We start from the raw sequence: 21,480 nt of genomic DNA, 5'->3' as shown, positions 1-21,480 counted from the left end.
CGGATACAGTCCTAAAAAGACACACACAAAAAAGATAAATAAAATAAAATTGTATCTCTCACACTCCCCATTCCCCTTCCCTGCTCTATCTTTTCTTCTTGTCCATAGCATTATTGCCTGCTAACATACTATCAGATTTCCTTTTTATATGCTCATTGTTTAATTGCTATCCATCTGTACAATGTTTAAGGAGGACGAGATTCCTTTTTGTTCTCTATAGTATTTAAAGTACCTAAAACACTGTTGAGGAAATACTAGGCACACAATTACCAGTGAATTGAATTGAATGACCCAGGACAACTCATATAGCATTACTAGTTAAGACCAGGCAATGGCATATCTTATGAAAATACTCATGCCAAAGATCTTATCTGGTAAGCAGATCACACTATTCTAATGTAAGTGGCAAAAGCATCATTCAGCAGCCAGGTAGGCAGTTTAGCCAGCTTATTTCACCACAAACTATTCACCTCATTTGAAATAAAGACTACTGAAAGGTGCCCTCTACATTACCAGCATCAAACAAACCAGATTCAGTATTCTACCGTATGATCTACATTACAGAATAAAAACAAAAAAACTAGTCAAAAGAGAATGCACTGGGCAAGCTATCAGACAACTAGATTGCTAACCAGTCATAAACAAGACAGCGCAAGGTTATTCATTCATTCAATCATTCCATCAACAAATATTTATTGTTGAGCACTGGGAGTACAATAATGGAAAAAAAGAGACACGGATTTTTTTTTTTTTGCCGCACCTACGGCATATGGATGTTCCCTGGGCAAGGATCGAATCTGAGCTGCAGTTGCAACCTATGCCACAGCTGCAGCAACATCAGATGCTTAATCAACTGCACTGGGCCAGGGATTGAATCCACACCTCAGTAACCCGAGCTGCTGCAGAGACAATGCCAGATCCCTAACCTGATATGCCATAGCGGGAACTCCAATAGATAAAGAATTTAGATGAGAGGAAGGCATATATAAACATATAACCATAACAGAGCATGATTAGAGCTATAAAAGGGAATGTCAAGGTGCTGGAGAACACATAGGAGAGGCTCCAACCCAGACTTAGGAAGGATTTAATCAGGGAAAGATTTCTTGAGGGACTCAAACTCAAAGCTAGATCTTGAAGCTTCTTTACCTTTTTTTTTACAATAGCTAATCTGAGAAAAAAGAGGGCATCTTATTGATGATGTCAGACAAAAAGGAATGCTATTTTCTTAAAGGATGTGTAATTTGCTTAGCTTTTGTATATGAGTCAGTGACAACATCTGTATGCTTTACCAACTCTCTATCCTCATTTCAGGAGACCTCTCTGATAAGGAAATAAACTACATTTATTAATACAGTTAACTCATTCATCTTTCTCTGAGACTTACTGCTTCTCTTCCTTATTACCTACCTTGAGCACTTGACTTATTTTTAAAGAATAAGTCTAAACAATGAGACTGGGAATTTCTTTCAGTGATGGAGAAAAGCATTATTTCCAAATAGATAATGCCTTTTAGCTATATCAGGAAAACAACTGTCCTCCGACACCCAAAAATAAATAAATAAATAAATAAAATCAGAATTTACTAACAAGTTTTATCCAGGTACAAAAGAAAAATCAAGTTATTCTCCATTCCATACAGATCTCTTTTTCTGTATACCTTTCAAATTTCCTTCATTTCTTTGACTATCTGGAATAGGTTTCAACCTCTACACTTCATCCTTATTTATTTGTTTCTTCAGAAACAGTCAATACCTTCTTTAGAGGCTTTCTCCACTAAGCTTCTCTCATATTTTTAATCACTTAATACCCTGCAGATTTGAGTTGGACCTTTAAGCTGTTTTAGGTAAGCATTTATACTTCATTTCATTAGTGAGACCGTGTGCAACTGAAGGCTCTTACAGTTCTGACATCTTATATAGAACCTATCACAGTATTTACCCTATAAGAAGGGTGAGCAAACTGAAATAATACTCACAGCTCTGTATCAATAAAAATGTGATTAGGAAGAAACTTAGAGCCCAAAAGACCTAAGATGTGTGCAATTTTATCTGTGGTATCATACAATTCAGTTCATCTCTCTCAAATTCTGAAAATCTCTAATTATTAAAGACTCAACAAGGAAGAAAAACTCCCTGCTGTAACAGGGCTTACAAACTAGAGAGGACAGACAACAGCAAATACACTTGCTGAATGAAGAAATAAATGCAACTTTAGTTCAGTGGGTATGTAATCAATGGGCTTTCAAATGGAAAAGGAGCCAAAGGCACTACAACAGGATAAAACCTAACCTCTGAAAGACACTTGCACATAGGAAAAACAGGTTCATAATCCAGTTCCATATGCCTGATTAAAACAAAATACAGGAGTTCCCGTCGTGGCTCAGTGGTTAACGAATCTGACTAGGAACCATGAGGTTGCGGGTTCGATCCCTGCCCTTGCTCAGTGGGTTAACGATCCGGCGTTGCCATGAGCTGTGGTGTAGGTTGCAGAAGGGGCTCGGATCCTGCGTTGCTGTGACTGTGGTGTAGGTTTGTGGCTACAGCTCTGATTAGACCCCTAGCCTGGGAACCTCCATATGCCACAGGAGCAGCCCAAGAAATGGCAAAAAAAACAAAACAAAACAAAACAAAATACAGTCCATGCCCAGGTCAGCAAATCATCAATCCCTTTCTTCAGTCAATCCTCATCACACCTGAAATTCCAAAGCTTAATTCTGATTCAAATATTTTCCAAAGTAATTCACAAACATTACTTCAGTATTTTTCCCTACATTTAGACAAAATATCAAAACCCGTCATTCTTACTGCAGTGAAAGTACACTGTACAATATTATAATGATATGTCATTACACATTTGTGTAAATCCATAGAATGTACAACACTAAGAGTGTATCCTAAAGTAAACTATGGGTGATTATGGTATGTCAATATAGGTTCATTCTTGGTTAAAAAAAAATATATAGCACTCTTGGTGACTGATGTTGATAATGAGGGAAGTTATGTGTGTGTAGGAGGTGGGGGCAGAGGGGCAAGAAGGAAACCTCTGTACTTCCCTCTCAATTTTGTTGTAAACCTAAGATGCTCAAAAAACAAAAAAACAAAAACAAAAAAAAAACCTCAAAAAAGTAAACAATAAATGAACTAAATTTAAGGGAAAAAGCCATCACTCTGCAGTACTCTCTTTCTAAGCACAGCCTACAGCAGGGCTCAACAACTTGCAAAAAACATAGCCCTGCCTGGGTGGCATCCAGGCAGTAATCTCTGGAAGCCTCCACGTCCTAATGCCAAGCAGGGCTCAAGAACCACAGCTGTTCTTAGTTATTGCTTTTTTTTCCTTTGCTTGATTCTTAAACTTTCATTAGCAGGAACAAGGTTAATGGGGGTGGGAGTTCTTACACTTAGATCCTTCCTCTCCCATCTTCTACTCTGTCATATTGTGTTTCAACTAAGTGCAGAGGGTGGGAAAAATTTTGCTACTTATCCTCCTTCCTTTTCCATTTGATATTTTTTTCTCCCATTTTTTTTCTTTTCCCCTTTCACTAGGCAGAGCACAGAAGCTCAAACATATCCCCCTGCTGTTCTCTGAGAAGTGAGCAAATGGTGCTTGTGCTCAGTCGAGGATAAGGATAGGAGACACTGAGCCCATGACAAGGTTGGGGAGAAACTGGTTAAGTTCAGCATTGGGGACAAAGGAGCATAGAGGTTAACGAAGAGCAGCCAAGATCTGCAATTTTGTTTGGACTTTCACAAGAGTAATCCTTCCACAACAGTCATCCTTTCCAGTTGGGAATGCCAAAATTTCAACAGGACAAAATGTAGAACTCTGAATTGATGGTGGTCTTTCTCCTTCACGGTATAGAATCTGTGAATTGGGGATGGAAGGCAGCTATGCTAATTCAGATACTGGGAAATTACATATGTGCAAGCTGGGCATACGAGGGCATTAACGCCCCATAGGGCAACCTTGCCAATGGAGTCAGGATAAATGCCAGTGGATAAAATGCTCCCCATCTCAGGTGCATCTGAACAGCCTCCTAGAAGATCCTGACAGTTTTCAGCCCAGCTGCCCAAATGGTGACCAACTCAATAATGTATCATCATCGCAACTTTCTCTCCCTTCCTGTTTCATTTTCCCTAGCCCCCAACTGCTGGTTCCTAAGAATCTCAGGCCCTGCCTTCTGGGAGGGTGGGGGTGTCACAGGCTAAAACACTAGAGATGGCCACAAAACTGGAAGAATTAGTACCAGTCATCAACTTTCTAAACATGTGAGGCCCGCCCCTTGCCCCAGTACAGAAATCCAGTGTTTCAAGGATCAGCACGCACTTCTAGCACTACTTCGTACACACAAGTGGGATGAAAGAAATGGAAGAACCTATATGCAACCAGGGCTCCATTTCCTTTCTTGATGTAAAGATGTCCCTTTAAAAGCTGGGGCAGACAATTTGATCTTTTTGCCTTTTCTTTTTTTTTTTTTCTTTTTTGGCTTTTTGCCATTTCTTGGGCTGCTCCTGTGGCATATGGAGGTTCCCAGGCTAGGGGTGTAATCGGAGCTGTAGCTGCCAGCCTATGCTAGAGCCAGAGCCACGCAGGATCCGAGCCATGTCTGCGACCTACACCACAGCTCAGGGCAATGCCAGTTCATTAACACACTGAGCGAGGCCAGGGATTGAACCCGCAACCTCATGGTTCCTAGTCGGATTCATTAACCACTGCGCCACGACGGGAACTCCTGGGGCAGACAATTTGAGAATAAAAAATCATGGTCAAAAATCCCTACGTTCTGAAGGCAAACAAAAGATTTACTCACACATCACTGAATTCCTCCAGAGACCTTGCAGGTGTGAAAACATCCAACAGACCAATCACCTATAAGAGAACATAAAAGTCCAACAGTAAGTAGGTACTGAACTAACCCATCAGGCCTTAGTCATTTTAATAGGAACTAATTCCAAACCCTGCTATCTCAGTTCAATAACATTATATCATCGTACACTTAACAACTCCAACTTAATTCCTACCCAAATTATGCTTTTGTTTTTTTTAACTTGATAAATATCACTTTTCATAATAACCTATTTTACTAGTAAAGTCTTCATGTCTTTAGAATTTGGTCACATATAGCCATTAGTTTATCAGGAAGCAAAAAGATTTAGGACTCTTGACTTAAAGAGGCACCAACAGTCAAAGGATTACAAAGAGAAAAAAATCATACTTCTATTGCTATTGTTAGAATACGACTTTTCTTTTTAAAACATATTATTACTCAATAAAAATTACTATGCAGTCTTCAAAACTGACATTTTAAAAGCCCCAGTATAGTCTCTCAGTAGGCTCTTATATACTATTCTTAATATTAAGATAATTTTCTTAATTATCAGATATTTAAATCAGACTATAAAAATGTGGGGAAAAGCTATCTTTATACAAGGATAAAGCAAAGAGCTAGTTAATACTCAGTAATCCATGGTCTTTAAGCAATTTTTCTGGCCATGGATTTACACTGATTAATCCACATTTACCACCCCCCTCTTCCCCAGTTCCTCCTAAAACCCAGACCACTCATTTCTACAAAGCTAGGCACTAAGAAGGCAAACAAGATATACAATTCCTGTGTAATATGCACAGTGAGATTTAAGGTTATCTTGAAATGCAACAAATGAAAGCAAATGACCTTCATGAAAACTGACCCACAACTGTGGCTTCATTAGCATGTTGCTCTAATAAATAAACAGCTCTACAAGTAAAATAAAACAACACTCAAAATATTATCATGAAAAAGAGCACTTCTAATTAGAATGTTACTCCACTCATCCAAATATCAACTTTTAAAAGTGAATTTCAATTAGACAGCCTGAACCCAAAAGGGAAACAAACTAAAAAATGGCCTTGGAATTCAAGGAGAATGGCTTTTAATAGCCTTTGCATCTTACTCCAAAGGAAAGGTACAGTCATCTACCACTTCTTTACCCAGACAACTGTATACAAGAAAACCAAAATTACCTAAAATTTTACACGTTATAATTATCGTTAACATTTTGAGATACTTCTCTTGATTTTTCTGATGTAAATAAATTAAATTGGAGTTATACAATGCCTTGTCCTTTATGATTATTTTCATATCCTTAAATGTTTTTCAATAGTACATTCTATCATCTGTATATACCATATTGTAACCAATTTCCATTTAAGGAACACTGCAAGCATATGTGCATATGCAAAATATGTGTGAGTGTGTTTTTCCCCACATCTTATTTTCTTCCAGAGAATAAACTTCAAGAAACAGAATTTATAGGTTCAAAGGACATCAGTTTATTTAAAGATCATAGTACTTGTCTGTCAAACTGTTCTCCATAAAGGTGAGGCCAACTTACATCCCATCAGTAGTGTATCTGTGACCTTATAATGGCTCTGAACAGTGCTTTAAATTAAGTCAAAGCATTTTCTTTTTCCTTTCCCATCTAAATCACAATTGTTTTCCTTGAGTTTGATACAGTCCTGGCAACCCAGGACGGTAATCCAGGAATTAAATATTTAGAAAAGATATTTATCATACAAATAATTAGCAAATATCTCTGATGACTGTTCCACAATGATCTAAAAGCTGACCCAAGTAATACATCTTTATTTAATTGGTACACACTCAAAAAAAAAAAAAAAAACCCAACACTTTAACTCAGTAACTAGAAGCAATATTTAGTGTATTTAACACAAGCACACCAAAATTACCATTTGTTCTATCATGGTAAGATTAAATCTAACGCTCCCCAATAAAATTTATGAAAGGATTCTCTTAATCATTTTTTTCCTTTAATAATTTTTTTTTCTTTTGTTTTTAGGGCCGCACCTAAGGCATATGGAAATTCCTGCGCTAGGGGTAGAATAAGAGCTGCATCTGCCAGCCTGTATCATAGCCACAGCAACATGGGATCCAAGCCACATCTGCGTCCTAGGCCACAGCTTGTGGCAATGCCAGATCCTTAACCCACTGAGCAAGGTGAGGGATCGAACCCACAACCTCATGGATACTGGTTGGGTTCTTAAGCCACTGAGCCACAATGGGAACTCCTCCCTTAATCATTTTTAAATTCTAAAATGGAGAGATCTCCAGACCCCTAACTGGGCAATCTTTATAGTACTGATCCAGACAGCAAAAGGATGCAACTGGCAAGCTGCTTCCCTTTAATCTCTTCTTAAGCCAGGTGTTAATGAGACCAAGCTCAAAAAGTTCAGTCAGGAATGGGCCAACTAACTTTGTTCAGAGAATAACTCATACAGAATATTTCCCAGCTCCTGTAACCCACATGAAAATTATATTCAGCCATTCACTAATAAAAGATGTAAGATGAACTATGGATTGAGAGCCAGAGGTATTTTTCTGTAAAAGATCACATGTACATTCTGGTATCTAAAAATTCTATGTGTTACTTAAGAGGTTTAAAGTGCTGCTGCTGTCTTTGGAGGCCTGGCAGCTGGCTAAAAATTAGTGGCCCAAAACAGTCATTTTAAAAAAAGAAAGGAAGGAAAAGGAAGATAAAGAAGAGAAATTCCTCTTAAAATCCCTGATTAAACTTATTTGGAAGTCTTGATTGTTCACTTGGTAAAAATAGTTTTACACTGTACATACCTAACAAGTGTTTGCAGAATAGACTGAAATTCCGGAATTTTTCCACATTAAGTCAAAGTCTTTTGGCCCCTTTCCATTCCCTCTTCAAACATGTGCCAACAGAATAGAGAACCATGAAACATTCAGCCATGTGCCTTCTTTTGTTCAAACGAATCACCAATATCTAAGTATAGGTGACCCTCTACATTGATAAAACCCAAACATCTTAATATAAAAAAGAAGGTCTGCTATTAAGGAAGCAGCTTATAAAACAAATTATATAAATTAAAATCTGATTTTTCTAATACTGTCAACCCTCTTTTTTTTTTTCTTTTTTCTTTTTCTTTTAGGTCTTATAGCCTTTTCTAAATTTGTTTGTTTGTTTGTTTTTTAGGGCCACTCCTGTGGCATATGGAGGTTCCTAGGCTAGGGGTTGAATCAGAGCTGCAGCTGCCGGGCTTCACCACAGCCACAGCAATGCAGGATCTGAGCCGCGTCTGTGACCTACACCACAGCTCATGGCAATGCTGGATCCTTAACCCACTGAGCAAGGCCAGGGATCAAACCTGCGTTCTCATGGATGCTAGTCAGATTTGTTAACCAGTGAGCCACAACAGGAACAGCCTTTCCTAAATTAAAACAATTGTACCCCATCATTCTGGGACTGTATAGCCTCTTCATTTCTACAAATACAGAATGGCCCAAATGTAACCAAGCCCAATATCATATAAGACATATTTCAAAGTATCACACTTCAGAAAATTAAAACTTAAAATACTAAATAAGGTTATTTCTTATGAGCACTAGAAAAGCTAAGGCATGGATTTAGATAACCCCAAATAATTTGTGCCCTAAATGTTGGCTTATACTTATGAAATAAAGCAGAACAATAAATTATAATGCTGGTAATCTTCTAAACTAGATGTTCTTAAATTAGCACAGACAACATCAGTGGGATCCTGGGGCCTCCTGGAGGTGCTTTGGGGTTCCATAAATGTTTGGCTTGCATCCCATTTTCAAAGTATTCTTTACATCTAAAAACCAGTGACAGGAGTTCCCATCATGGTGCGGTGGAAACGAATCTGACTAGGAACCATGAGGTTTCAGGTTCGATCCCTGGCGTTGCTCAGTGGGTTAAGGATCCGGCGTTGCCATGAGCTGTGGTGTAGGTTGCAGACTCGGCTCGGATCTGCCCTTGCTGTGGCTCTAGCGTAGGCCGGCAGCTGTGGCCCCGATTAGACCCCTAGCCTGGGAACCTCCATATACAGCGAGTGCAGCCCTAAAAAGACAAAAAAAAAATTAAAAAATAAATAAAAAGCTGTGACAATGTCTCTGTCATATGTATTAATGCATAATGAAAAACAGCCACACATTCAACTGTGTTAAAAACCAAATGTAAATGCATCAGTTAGTCTGCCAGGCCGCCTTGATTTTATGCAGACTTTGGAATAAAGCTTCTCCTGCCAGCTTTCTCCACATATCTCAACTTCTTATAAACATGTCACTGCTCTAAACTTTTAACTCAGATTTGCACATGTAAATAAAATTACACCTAGAAAACGGGACTTGCTCAATAGTGTGCAATTAAAACAGGAAAAGAAGAAGCTCCAGCTGTGATCGCAACAGCATCTATAATCCAATTCCAAATTTAAGCCAAAAGGATCTCAATTTAGAAGAAATTTGTACTTGTGAAACAAATTATAATAATACATTATTTTCTTACTATGAAGAAAAAAAATCAATTATTAAAACAGGAAATAGTCTGAATAGTAAGGTAATAAATTTACAGATTTTGCATTTTTTTTCTACACAGTAACCATCAACAGGGTAAAATGACTAAACTCTCCATGGCCTTGTTTGTAGAATGCTACGAATTTTACAGTTCCTTTCATACATACAAAATCACATGCATCCTTTTTAACTTGATCTTGAAATTAGGAAAAGAAGTGTCCTCAATCAATTGTTTTTTCACTCTCAGTTAACATTCCAACTACATCCATGTATTTATGCTTTTAGGATTTTTTAGCACTCCTTTGCAGAACAAGATTATTCTCAAATTTCCAAATTGATAGAAAAAAAAAAGCCATTATATTTAACTTAAACTATATCTTTGTCATATTTATTAGACTATCTGAATCTGGAAAAGCTGTCTTTTGAAGATTAAGAAGAAAAACTATAACATTAAATCAAACTCCAGGAAGATAATAGCTGTCTTTATTAAGACATTCAGCGAACCTATGGCACCCTTCCTCAAACTTCTCCACTGAAATAACCCATAACACAAAATGCCATGGATTCCCACATTCTGAGAGTATAGCCTTAAGTAAACCAGGTACAAAACAAAATTTCTTCATAATATTTTTGGCTAAAAATCCTTGTGAATTTTGTGTTTTATCTCCTAATATTTATTTTTATTTAAAAAAAATTTTATATGCTTTCAGTCTAAAAATGTAAAAATCAAACTCCAGGAAGATGCACCAATTTCATCCCAAGGCTTTAAGTAGTTATCTGACAAAACACAGAGGCCACTAACACCGCAGGATAAGAAGGATGGTCCAAAGTTGGATTTACTCTAATGCATTTCCATTTGCAGTGACTGAAACGCAATTCTTTCCAGTCCATTAAAGAGCAGAATTTATTCTTCCTTAAATTAATAACTTACATTTTCATGTTTCATATGTTTAAGTAACCGCAGTTCTCTGTAGGTCCTTTTGGCATGAATAATGGATTGAAATGGTCTGGATAGCTTCTTCACTGCGACACGTAACCCAGTTTTTGTGTCAAAGGCAGAACTAAGAAAAAAAAAAACACAAATAACTCATCATTAAATGTGCTCTAAATATATCAAAATTAGTACTTACAAGGCTATTTCTTTTCCAAATTAAATGGGTCTATAACAAAATACAAAAAAGTATAAAGATAACAAATAAAATGACCTATAATCCCATTCCCAAAGTAATCTGTTAATTATTTTTGGTGTTTTCCTTCTTATCTTTTTTTCTATGCATCTAAAACAAGGATCAGCAAACTTTTGCCAAGAAGGACTGGATAATATGCTTTTTAGATATTCTGGGGCTTAGAGTGTCTGTCTCAACTACTCAACTCTGTAGTTGGAACTGGAAAGCAGTGATATTACATTTTATTTTTATTTCTTATTTGGCGGCACCTGCAGCATGTGGAAGTTCCCAGGTCAGGGATCAAATCCGTGCCACGGCAGTGACAACGCCAGATCTTTAACTCACTGAGCCACCAGGGAACTCTGATAATAAATTTTTAAATGGGTGTGGCTATGACCCCATAACACAAGAACAGGAGCCACCTAATCCAGATGAGCGAATAGACTGGGACACAAAGAGCTGGATTCCGTCTGTCTTCTCAGACTAAGCCTCACTGCACCTCACCACCAAATGCTGCCTGATCAGAGCAGAGGCCTTAGACACCACCATGTTTTCAGGAGCAAAAATGAGCTGGAGCAAAAATTTCTTGAGCATCTACAAAGTATTTGTCACTGTCCAGAAGCTGAGATACAGCAGGAAATAAGTCAACATCCCCTGCCCTCAGGGGACTGGGGCAGAGGGGAAGAGCAGAATAATAAATAAATCTCAAATAGTGATTTTGATGAATGCTAGGACTAAATACAACAGAATAATGGGACAGAAAGCTGGTGGAGTAAAGCCACCTTAGTCAGGATGTCCAAGGAAGTGTATTTGAGCTGAGACAGCTGAAAGATAAAGTAGCGACCATCTAAAGATACTGGGGAAAAGAGCCTCAAGCAGAAGAAAAAATAGTATTAACATTTATTAAGTCTTTACTGTATACCAGGAACTGTTCTAAGCCCTTTATATTATTTTTTTAATTAACTTTTTCTCTCCAACACTCCTATGAAGTAATAAGTAATAATTACCATCCCCCTCATTTACAGATAAGGAAACGGAAACACAGTAACTTGCCCATGGTCGCAAAGCCAGAAAGTGACACAGCAGGAAGTCTGGATCCAGAGCTCATACTATCAACCACTTTGCTATGCTGTCTCTTAGAAGAGCAAGGGCAAACAAAGGAAGAAAGAAACAGACGTAGAAAAAACATTGCACGCTAGAGAAACAGAAGAAACACAGCCCGTGGAGGAAGAGCATGGAGAGCAAGGGGAGAGGAGAAAAGAATGAAGTTAGAGATACAGGCAGAGGCTGGATCACACAGGACATCTACAGCAAGAAACTTGATGTGAAAATTCCCCAGTGGCACAGTGGTCAAGGATCTGGCATTGTCACTGCTGTGGCATGGGTTCGATCCCTGGCCCAGGAACTTCCGCATGCCATGGGCATAGCCCCCGCAAAAAGGACACGATGTGCATTTAAATTATATTTAGAGACTGTTTGGGCTAATTCCATCCTACGTCATCCTATTTAGCCGTGTTTCTAGTTGGCACATCCAAGATTTTCTGGGCTATCTATTATAACCAAACTCTCTTTGCCATGTAACTCTGTACTTGCCCCAGATGTTCCCCTCAAATCCTTACACTACGTCTTTGCTTTCCAACTCCCAATTTGTAATAAACTGCTGGAAATCTTCAACTTCTGAACCTTTCATCCATCTCCTTGCTTTAACTGAAACTAGGTTGTACCTTGAAGACACTACTTCTCTTACAGTCCTGCCACTGGAGGGATTCTCTCTCATATCCCAGGTAGCTCACACTAGCAGCTGGAATAAACGTCCTCCATGGCAACTATTCCCACTTCCAGACCACAGCTTTCCCTTTGATTTACAAAAGCTCCTTGGAGTTCCCATCGTGGCGCAGTGGTTAACGAATCCGACTAGGAACCATGAGGTTGCAGGTTCAGTCCCTGCCCTCGCTCAGTGGGCTAACGATCTGGCGTTGCCATGAGCTGTGGTCTAGGTCACAGACGCGGCTCGGATCCCGCGTTGCTGTGGCTCTGGCGTAGGCCAGTGGCTACGGCTCCGATCGGACCCCTAGCCTGGGAATCTCCAAATGCCGAGGGAGCGGCCCAAGAAATAGCAAAAAGACAAAAAAATAATAATAATAATACAAAAGCTCCTGCTCACGACCATCTCTTGCTCTCTGTTGCTATTATCCACCATCTTGGAATAATAGTCCATTGTTCACCAAAAAGTTAGTTTATACCTCAAAGTTCTCTCTCCCCTTCCAACTTCTGTCATCATTCTTGGCAACTTCAGCATCCAGGTGGAGAGCACATTCAATTCCCTGGCCTCTCAGTTTTCTGACCTTTCCAGGAAACTCCACCTTATCCAACCACCTCCACGGTCTTACCCTGGGCCTCTATCACCACCAAAGCTGCCTGCCTGCCTGCCTATAAAATTGTGAATGCCATCATAGACCTCCTACGCCTAAAACTAGTTTACCCCTAATTACCTGTACCCTGACCACAACAATTCATTGACTGTTTCTATTCCTTTAGCCCCCGCCCCCCTCCCATCTTCATTCTCTTCTTGCCTGGCTTTGACTACATGCTCCCTTGTAATCCCACCTCCACCCCCCTCTGATGTTCTCACCCAGATAAGGTCTAACTTCAGATGATTTCAACTATTTATTCTCCTGGCCTAAATCCAAGAATTAACTGTGGTTGAAGGAAAAAGAATGCACAATCATACTGACTGGTTTCATTCTCAATCTCTGAACTTAACCTCAAATAAGGCTTTCAATACTGCCACTTTTTTTTTCTAGTCAATTCATTTTCCTACTCAAAGTCATCATTTGACATCATCTCTCTTCAACCTCCACTCACACTCCTCCCTTAGGAGCTGTCCTCGCCTTCACTGAGAAAACAGAAACCATCAAAAGGGAGCTCCATCTGCCCACCACTCTGTCTACAAACCCATCTGGCACTCGGACCCATCTTTTCTGCTTTCGATTTTGTTGTAACTAAAGACACACGCCCTGCCGCCCTTTTTTGCTTTTTAGGGCCAAACCCGTGGCATATGGAGGTTCCCAGCTAGGGGTCTAATCTGAGCCACAGCTGCCGGCCTACACCACAGCCACAGCAACACCAGATCCAAGCCGAGTCTGAGACCTACACCACAGCTCACAGCAATGCCGGATCCTTAACCCACTGAGCGAGGCCAAGGATCGAACCCACAACCTCCCGGTTCCTAGTTGGATTTATGTCTGCTGCGCCACAGCGGAAACTCCCACAGGCCCTTTCTTATAAAAATCTAAGACACAATACATGCCTCAGTGCCGTCCTTCCTCATCTTTTCAAGAACTTCACTCCTTCCTTTCCTTTCTCTCTTGTTTTCAGCTTCTCCCTATCTCCTGGATCACTCTGATCAGTGTAAGTATTCTCTAAATATTTCCCATTCTCTCTCTCTCTCTCTTTTTTTTTTGTCTTTTTGCCTTTTTCTAGGGCCACTCCTGAGGCATATGTAGGTTCCCAGGCTAGGGGTCCAATTGGAGCTGTAGCTGCCGGCCTGCACCAGAGCCACAGCAACGTGGGATCAGAGCCAGGTCTGAGACCCACACCACAGCTCATGGCAACGCCAGATCCCTAACCCACTGAGCAAGGCCAGGGATCAAACCTGCAACCTCATGGTTCCTAGTCAGATTCGTTAACCACCGAGCCATGACAGGAACTCCTCCCATTCTCAATAAACAAAATATTTCCCTTGAAAGCTCCCCATCACAGTTAAAATTCTCCAGTGGTTCGCACAGTGTGGTTCCTAGATCAGCAGCATCAATGTCACCGGGGAACTTATAAGAAATGCAAATTCTAAAGTGCCATCCTGGAGGTTTGAGAACAGAAACTCTTAACTCTGTATTTTATCAAGCCCACTACATAATTCCAACACACAGTGAAGTTTGAGGACCACTAATCTACATCTCTGCTACTCCATGGACCAGCAGCCTTGGCATTATCTGGGGGCTGTTTCGAAACAGACAATTTCAGGCTCTAAAGTAGACTCTACATTTTGACAAGATTTCCAGGCAATTCACACACACCTTAAGGTTTGAGAAGCACAGATCTACAAGATCTATACAACTGACTCACTTGTTCTGCTCCCATTCTTTCTTCAATTCAATCCATTGAAACTACTCATCTCAGGTTGTCACTGACCTCTATTACCAAATCTAGTGGGTACTTTTCTGGATTAGCAAGTGACAAGGTTAACACTTCTCCTTTCTCTAAACACCCTCCAACCTGGTGTCCCTATGCGCACATTCTATGAGTTTGCTATGACTTCCATGGCGGCTCCTTCTCTGTCCTGTACTCAAACTCTGTATGCTGGAGTTCTTCAGGACATGGTACTGGGCCCTCTTCTCTTCTCTCTCTTACATTCTTCTAGATGTTCTCATCTATACCCATGACTATTTACTTCTGTCTTTTTCAGCTGCAAATGGCATACATAAGTTTCCAGGCAAGGGATCAAATATAAACCACAGCTGCAACCGACAACACAATTGCAGCAACACCAGATTCTTAACCCACTGTGCCACTCCAGGAACTTCCACATGACTTTAAATTAAACACCATCTAGGAGTTCCCGCTCTGGCGCAGTGGATTAAGAATTTGACTGCAATGGCTTGGACTGCAGCAGAAGCACCGGTTCGATCTCTGGTCTGGCGCAGTGGGTTAAAAGGATCCTGTGTTGGAGTTCCCGTCGTGGCGCAGTGGTTAACAAATCCGACTAGGAACCATGAGGTTGCAGGTTCGGTCCCTGCCCTTGCTCAGTGGGTTAACGATCCGGCGTTGCCGTGAGCTGTGGTGTAGGTTGCAGACTCGGCTCGGATCCCGCGTTGCTGTGGCTCTGGCATAGGCCGGTGGCTACAGCTCCGATTCAACCCCTAGCCTGGGAACCTCCATATGCCATGGGAGCGGCCCAAGAAATAGCAACAACAACAACAAAAAGACAAAAGACAAAAAAAAAAAAAAAAGGATCCTGTGTTGCTACAGCTGTGGTTGGCTGGTTTTACTCCCTGGCCTGGGACCTTCTATATGCCGTGGATGTGGCCATAAAATTAAAAAAAAATTATGCACCATCTATATGTTGAAAACTCCCAAATCTATGTCTCTCACTGAAATCTCTCCTCAGAACCTGACTGCCTACTTGATATCTCCACATCAAAAATATATACGCAGCTTAAACTTAGCACCCAGAACTAATCTTCTCCCTGTCTTCTTTGTCTTAATAAGTGGACTTTCCATTGAGTTGCTCAAGCTAGAGACAATTGTCATCCTTTATTTCTCCTTTTCCTTCAACCTCCTGGTCCCCATCCAAATCTTCAGAAAGTCTTATGGTTTCCACCTCCAAAATACATCCCAAATTCAACTTCTCTTCACTTCACTGCTACCATAATAGTCCAGGCCACCCTCTTCACTAGCCTGTCTTCTAACACTTGTCTCCCTGCCTCTTGTTTTGTTCCCTTCTCATATACTCCCCACCATCATCCAATACAATCTTTTAAAAATATAAAGTAGATGACACTACTCCCCTGCTTCAAATCCTTCAAGAAATTTCCTCGGCATATAAAAATACACAGAATGTACATCTTCTATCACAGCCTACAAAAGCTCAGGTGATCTGACCACAATGACCCCTCCATCTTGCTCCTATGATACACTTTCCTTCCATTCAGCCACTATGTTCTGGACATGCTGGCTTCTTTCAGTTCCTTAAACTCTTCCAACAGGCTATCCCTGGTTCCTGAGATGCTCTTCTCCCAGACTTTCATCTCTACTCTACCTCACAGCTGAATCCTTATTCTTCAAGTCTTATCTCACATGTATCCAAGAGATGGAGCTAAGAGTTATCTTAACTGCCTCCGGCAGTCATCCTCTGTCACAACACCCTGTTTGTCTCCTTCCTTATTCTACATAAGGGGGGTGGGTAATCTTCTCTCCCGCACCCCTTGTTCCTACAAACCCATGAAAGAATAACTTCTCCCTTCTTGCAAATACCAAGTAAGCTTATACTCCTCTCTGAACCCCTCACTTGGCTCTAGAGAGGTTGGGACAGTGGTCATTGCTCCTGTGTGACCCATCCTCTTCGGCATTCCACCTCAGTCTGCCTGCCTACCTGCAGGCCGAGCACTTTCTCCTCTCCTCCACTGGCAAGCCTGCAGGAGCCTCCAGGAGCAAGGAATGCCATTGGGTTTCTAGCTGACCTGCCTGTGACTGAGTGTGCAGGCTCAAATCAGTGGGAAAGAAAGAAGTCCACTTGAGCCACCTGTCCAAGTTATTCTCCACACCAGCTTTACAGTAATAAAGTACATATTTCTCATCTCCATTTGACTGCTGTATCTATTCAGCAAAAGGCAGGCTAGAATTAATCAGTATCCTACAAACCCCAATAAACACAATTACCACCTGAAAGAGTGGTTAAATAAGGACTAGGGCTTTGATATTAGACTATCTGGATTTTACTTCCAGTTCTGCCTTTTTGTAGCTGTATAATCTTGAGGAAGTTAATTAAATTCTCTCAGCCTCATATATAAAATGAGGATAATATTTTTATCTAATCTGTAGGATGTTTGTTAGGACTAAATGTGATAACTTTTGTAGTAGGTTTAGCAAAGGGTCTGGCCCATGGTAAATATTAGATGTAATAATGTCTGGTTTTCCACTGATCATAAGCACCTTGAGGCAGGAAGTGTCTTCTGGGTTTTTTGTTTGGTTCCCAGGCCAGGGGTTGAATTGGAGCTGCAGCTGCTGGCCTACGCCACAGTCACCGCAACGCCAGATCTGAGCCGCACCTGTGACCTACACCACAGCTCAAGGCAACACCGGATCCTTAACCCACTGAGTAGGGCCGGGAATCAAACCCACATCCTCATGAATACTAGTTGCGTTGGTTCCTGCTAAGCCACAATGGGAACTGCCCCCTTAGTGTTTTATTTTTGTGTGTTTTGTTTTTGGGTGCACCTGTGACATACAGAAGTTCCTGGGGCCAGCCCCTCTGCCTAATTTAAATGCTCACTCTTTTTCCAGGTTGCCAAACTGCCTGGGATAAGGACAAGGCTGAGGTCAGCTACTGGCTTTGCCTTTATTATTATACTTATTAGTATTACTAGTTGGTAAGATTCCTTTTAATCACATTTTAAAAACTATAACTACAAGTAAAATTGTGTTTTCATGAACAACACCATAAAATACAATTATCTTTACGATGATCTTTATGATTCTCCAAATTAAAATCCAGGTCACATGGCTTAAGTTTTTCCCCCAATTGTAAATTCACAAAGTTATGAAATTAATTTGTGCTTTATAAAAACATTCCTATGATTTAAATTTTTTATTTATTTTTATTTTTAGGGCTGCACCTTTTGCGTATGGAAGTTCCCAGTCTAGGGGTTGATTTAAAAAATTAAACGGAGGAGTTCCCATCATGGCTCAGTGGTTAACGAATCTCACTAGGAACCATGAGGTTGTGGGTTCGATCCCTGGCCTTGCTCAGTGGGTTAAGGATCCAGCGTTGCTATGAGCTGTGGTGTAGGTCACAGATGCGGCTTGGATCTGGCATTGCCGTGGTTCTGGCATAAGCAGGTGGCTACAGCTCCGATTAGACCCCTAGCCTGGGAACCTCCACATGCCAGGGGTGCAGCCCTAGAAAAAGAAAAACCAAAAAAAAAAAAAAAAATTTAAAGGGAGAAATACAAAATTCATTAAAAGCCGATAGCACAATATCACACTGTCAGTGTCACTCATTTACAGCCAACTGTGAATCCAGGGTTTAGGATACAACAATATTCATTAAATAAAATTAAATGTTTTGTTACACATTCAATATTGCCTCTCCTCTCAGGGTGGGTGGGGGGGAGGGCGGGGGCTTTCTAGATTCTTAAATTTGAATTTTTCTAACTGTGTCTAATTTCTAAATTTACTTACATTTACCCTGCTTTATTTCACAATTGATTTTTTTTTTTTTTGGTCTTTTCTAGGGCCGCACCCACGGCATATGGAGGTTCCCAGGCTAGGGGTCGAATTGGAGCTGTAGCCGCTGGCCTATGCCACAGCCACAGCAATGCAAGATCAGAGCCCTGTCTGCAACCTACAGCATAGCTCACAGCAACACCAGATCCTTAACCCACTGAGAGAGGCCAGGGATTGAACTCACGTCCTCATGGATGCTAGTCAGGTTCGTTAACCACTGAGCCACAACGGGAACTCCTATTTCACAATGGATTTAAAGCAGCCGTGTGTTTGTGCATGTATGTGTGTGTGTGTGTGTGTGTGTGTGTGTGTAAAAGTAGGTGATTAGGGAAAAATAAACAAGATAAATAAGAAATTATGTATGAGTGAGGTTAGTACAAATGCACATCATGAGGTCCTTTCTAAATGCCCATTAGTGGTGGGCCTCAAATTTGGCTGTGAGCCCACTAAAGTCATCACAAAGAAAATATAATCAGTTAAGACATGAGTCACAGGAACCATATAATAAAAGCAAACCAGGTAGTCATAGAACTGAAGAGAAGCATAATTATTCCTGTAATAAAACCAGAGAAGAGTCCCTCCTGTGTATGTTTATGAAGGAGACACTAAATAATGTAGTAAAAATGTCCTAATCAACATCCTTACACAATGATAATAGTGGGTTTCAGACGGTTCTTTTCTTAGAGCATCCATCAGTGGAGACTGCTTTCATAAGGCCAAAATACAGTTGATTATTAGCAAAGGTAAGGAGGAGGAGACAAAAGAGCACGGCCTGCTGCTCTCCGACAGACTTAATCCAAGAGGAAATCTTAAGCATTTATTAGAAAAATTGGTAATAAGTTCCAAACTCCTCAGACAATCCTCCAAAGATGATGTCCATCAACTGAGGTTTTGAAAGGTAGAGACGTAGGAACTGTGTTTATACTCCATGACTGGCACCTGGCTTGGAGAGTGTCTATATTGCAAGGTAAAAGCAGATCAATAGGCTGAGTCAGCTCAGTAGAGGAAGAGTGACAACCTCTTAAGAAAGGTAAGGTGCTGCCTAACCAGGACTACAGCCCACATCCACAAAGCATGAGTACAAATGACTGCACCAGGATTTCCTCAAAAACCAATTTGGGTTTTCCCCCAAGAGAAGGAAGAATGAGCAATCATCTGGCAAGTATCTGAGTAATTTGTGGGGATCATAAGGATTTTACAATTTCTTTTAATGGTCACAGGTGACATCTCTAACCCCTGAATGATGTTAAGGAAAAATGAACCTTCAATAATGGTTAAGAAGACAACACAATTTTCTTTATTTTTGGAAATTAATGGAAATATTTAAAAATATTCAAATCTGTAGTTATGCTGAGTTGAATTCTCACTAATACATCAAATTCATTACAATACCTACATGGAGAGAAATAACTTGCAGAAAGATGACATCTCCATATAATTTGAGAATTTTTTCCAATTGAATTCAGGTTAGTCAATAAGTTTTCAAAATGTGCTATTTCAATAAGTAATTCAGATGACTAACTTGGAACTTTCTCTTCACATGTAACATTTGATATAAATTTCAATAAATGCCATATTGGAAATATTTTTTGGCATCTCTCTATCCACCCCCCAACTAAGAAACCTACTCTTTCTGCCTTCTAAATTCAGGCAAATGTGTAAGTATCACTGTAGTTTTCTTTTTCTTTCTTTCTTTCTTTTTTTTTTGTCTTTTTAGGGCTGCACCTGTGGCAAATGGAAGTTCCCAGGCTAGGGGGGTGAATCAGAGCTGTAGCTGTGGGCCTATGCCACAGCCACAGCAATACCAGAACCGAGCCATGTCTGCAACCTACATCACAGCTCACAGCAACACAGGATCCTTAACCCACTGGGCAAAGCCAGGGATTGAACCTGCATCCTCATGGATACTAGTTAGATTTGTTTCCACTGAGCCATGACGAGAACCCTGCTTTTTTTGTTGTTGTTTTCGACTGGACCCATGGCATGCGGAAGTTCCCAGGCCAGGGACTGATCCCAAGCCACAGCAGTAACAACTTGGAATCCTTAACCTGCTGAACTCCTGAGTATCACTGTAGTTTTTGTTTGTTTTGCTTTTTTTTTAGGGCCACGTGGCGGGATATGGAAGTTCCCAGGCTAGGGGTCTAACTGGAGCTACAGCTGTCAGCCTACACCACAGCCACATCAACACCACATATGAGCCATGTCTGTGACCTACACCACAGCTCATGGCAACACAGGATCCTTAACCCACTGAGAGAGGCCAGGGATCGAACCTGCAGCCTCATGGTTCCTAGTCAGATTCGTTTCCGTTGCACCACTACAGGAACTCCTCACTGTAGTGTTAATGCTTATGTTCTACCCCTCTGTTTTGAAAGTAATGTCATGAAAATAAATGCAACTTTATGCAAAAACTTGAACTCAAGTTTTGATTTGGGAATTTCAAAAAATATTCTTCAGAGTAGCAGGGGACTTAAAACTGACTTTAAAAAGCTTTTGACATTTGAAACATTGTTAGCTTTTCCCTTTTTGTTAGCTTTTCATCTTGTCTCTCTCTCTCCCTCTCTCTCTCTCTATATATATATTTTATACATCTCTTCACTAACTCTCCAATATCTTAATGCCTAACAGTTTGATTTTAAAGTAAATCATAAAATTATCTATTTGTACTACATATATAGTTTTTAAATGTAATTGTTTCTTACAACATTTTCATATTGATGAGAAGAATATCAGATGTTCTTAATACAACTACTACAAATATGTGCAATATGACTAATCTCCAGTTTTTCAGTTTCTAAAAATTCCTCTGAAAGAGGTTGAAACATACATGACACATGAAAAACCTTATCAACAGAAAAGTAGCCCAGGATGGAAAAAAACAGTCATTTAATTGATCACTCTTATCTTGCCTTGCAGAACTTAACAGTTCAAGAACTTTTAGGCAAATTCACTATTTTCATGCAAATCTCATTC

At 40.2% G+C, this 21,480-nt stretch overlaps 1 protein-coding gene across 5 annotated transcripts in view; it reads right to left on the bottom strand.

Annotated features, from left to right (window-relative positions):
* MAPK14 (mitogen-activated protein kinase 14) overlaps positions 1-21,480 on the bottom strand; it is a 69,639-nt gene that overhangs the window by 33,107 nt on the left and 15,052 nt on the right. For all 5 annotated transcript variants that reach the window (XR_007137037.1, XM_047796085.1, XM_047796086.1 and 2 more), the window contains exons 2-3: positions 10,269-10,398; positions 4,811-4,869 (exon numbers count right to left, since the gene is read on the bottom strand). Coding sequence is in view for 4 of the 5 variants with exons in the window: in XM_047796085.1 (XP_047652041.1) it covers positions 4,811-4,869; positions 10,269-10,398 (189 nt within the window). In the remaining variant the exon portion in view is untranslated. The remainder of the gene's footprint in view (positions 1-4,810; positions 4,870-10,268; positions 10,399-21,480) is intronic.

This window comes from Phacochoerus africanus, chromosome 9 (assembly GCF_016906955.1).
Source record: "Phacochoerus africanus isolate WHEZ1 chromosome 9, ROS_Pafr_v1, whole genome shotgun sequence".
In the NCBI taxonomy this organism is placed as follows: Eukaryota; Metazoa; Chordata; class Mammalia; order Artiodactyla; family Suidae; genus Phacochoerus; species Phacochoerus africanus.
Note: the sequence above shows the minus strand (reverse complement) of the source record. Positions and strands in the feature narration are given on the sequence as shown.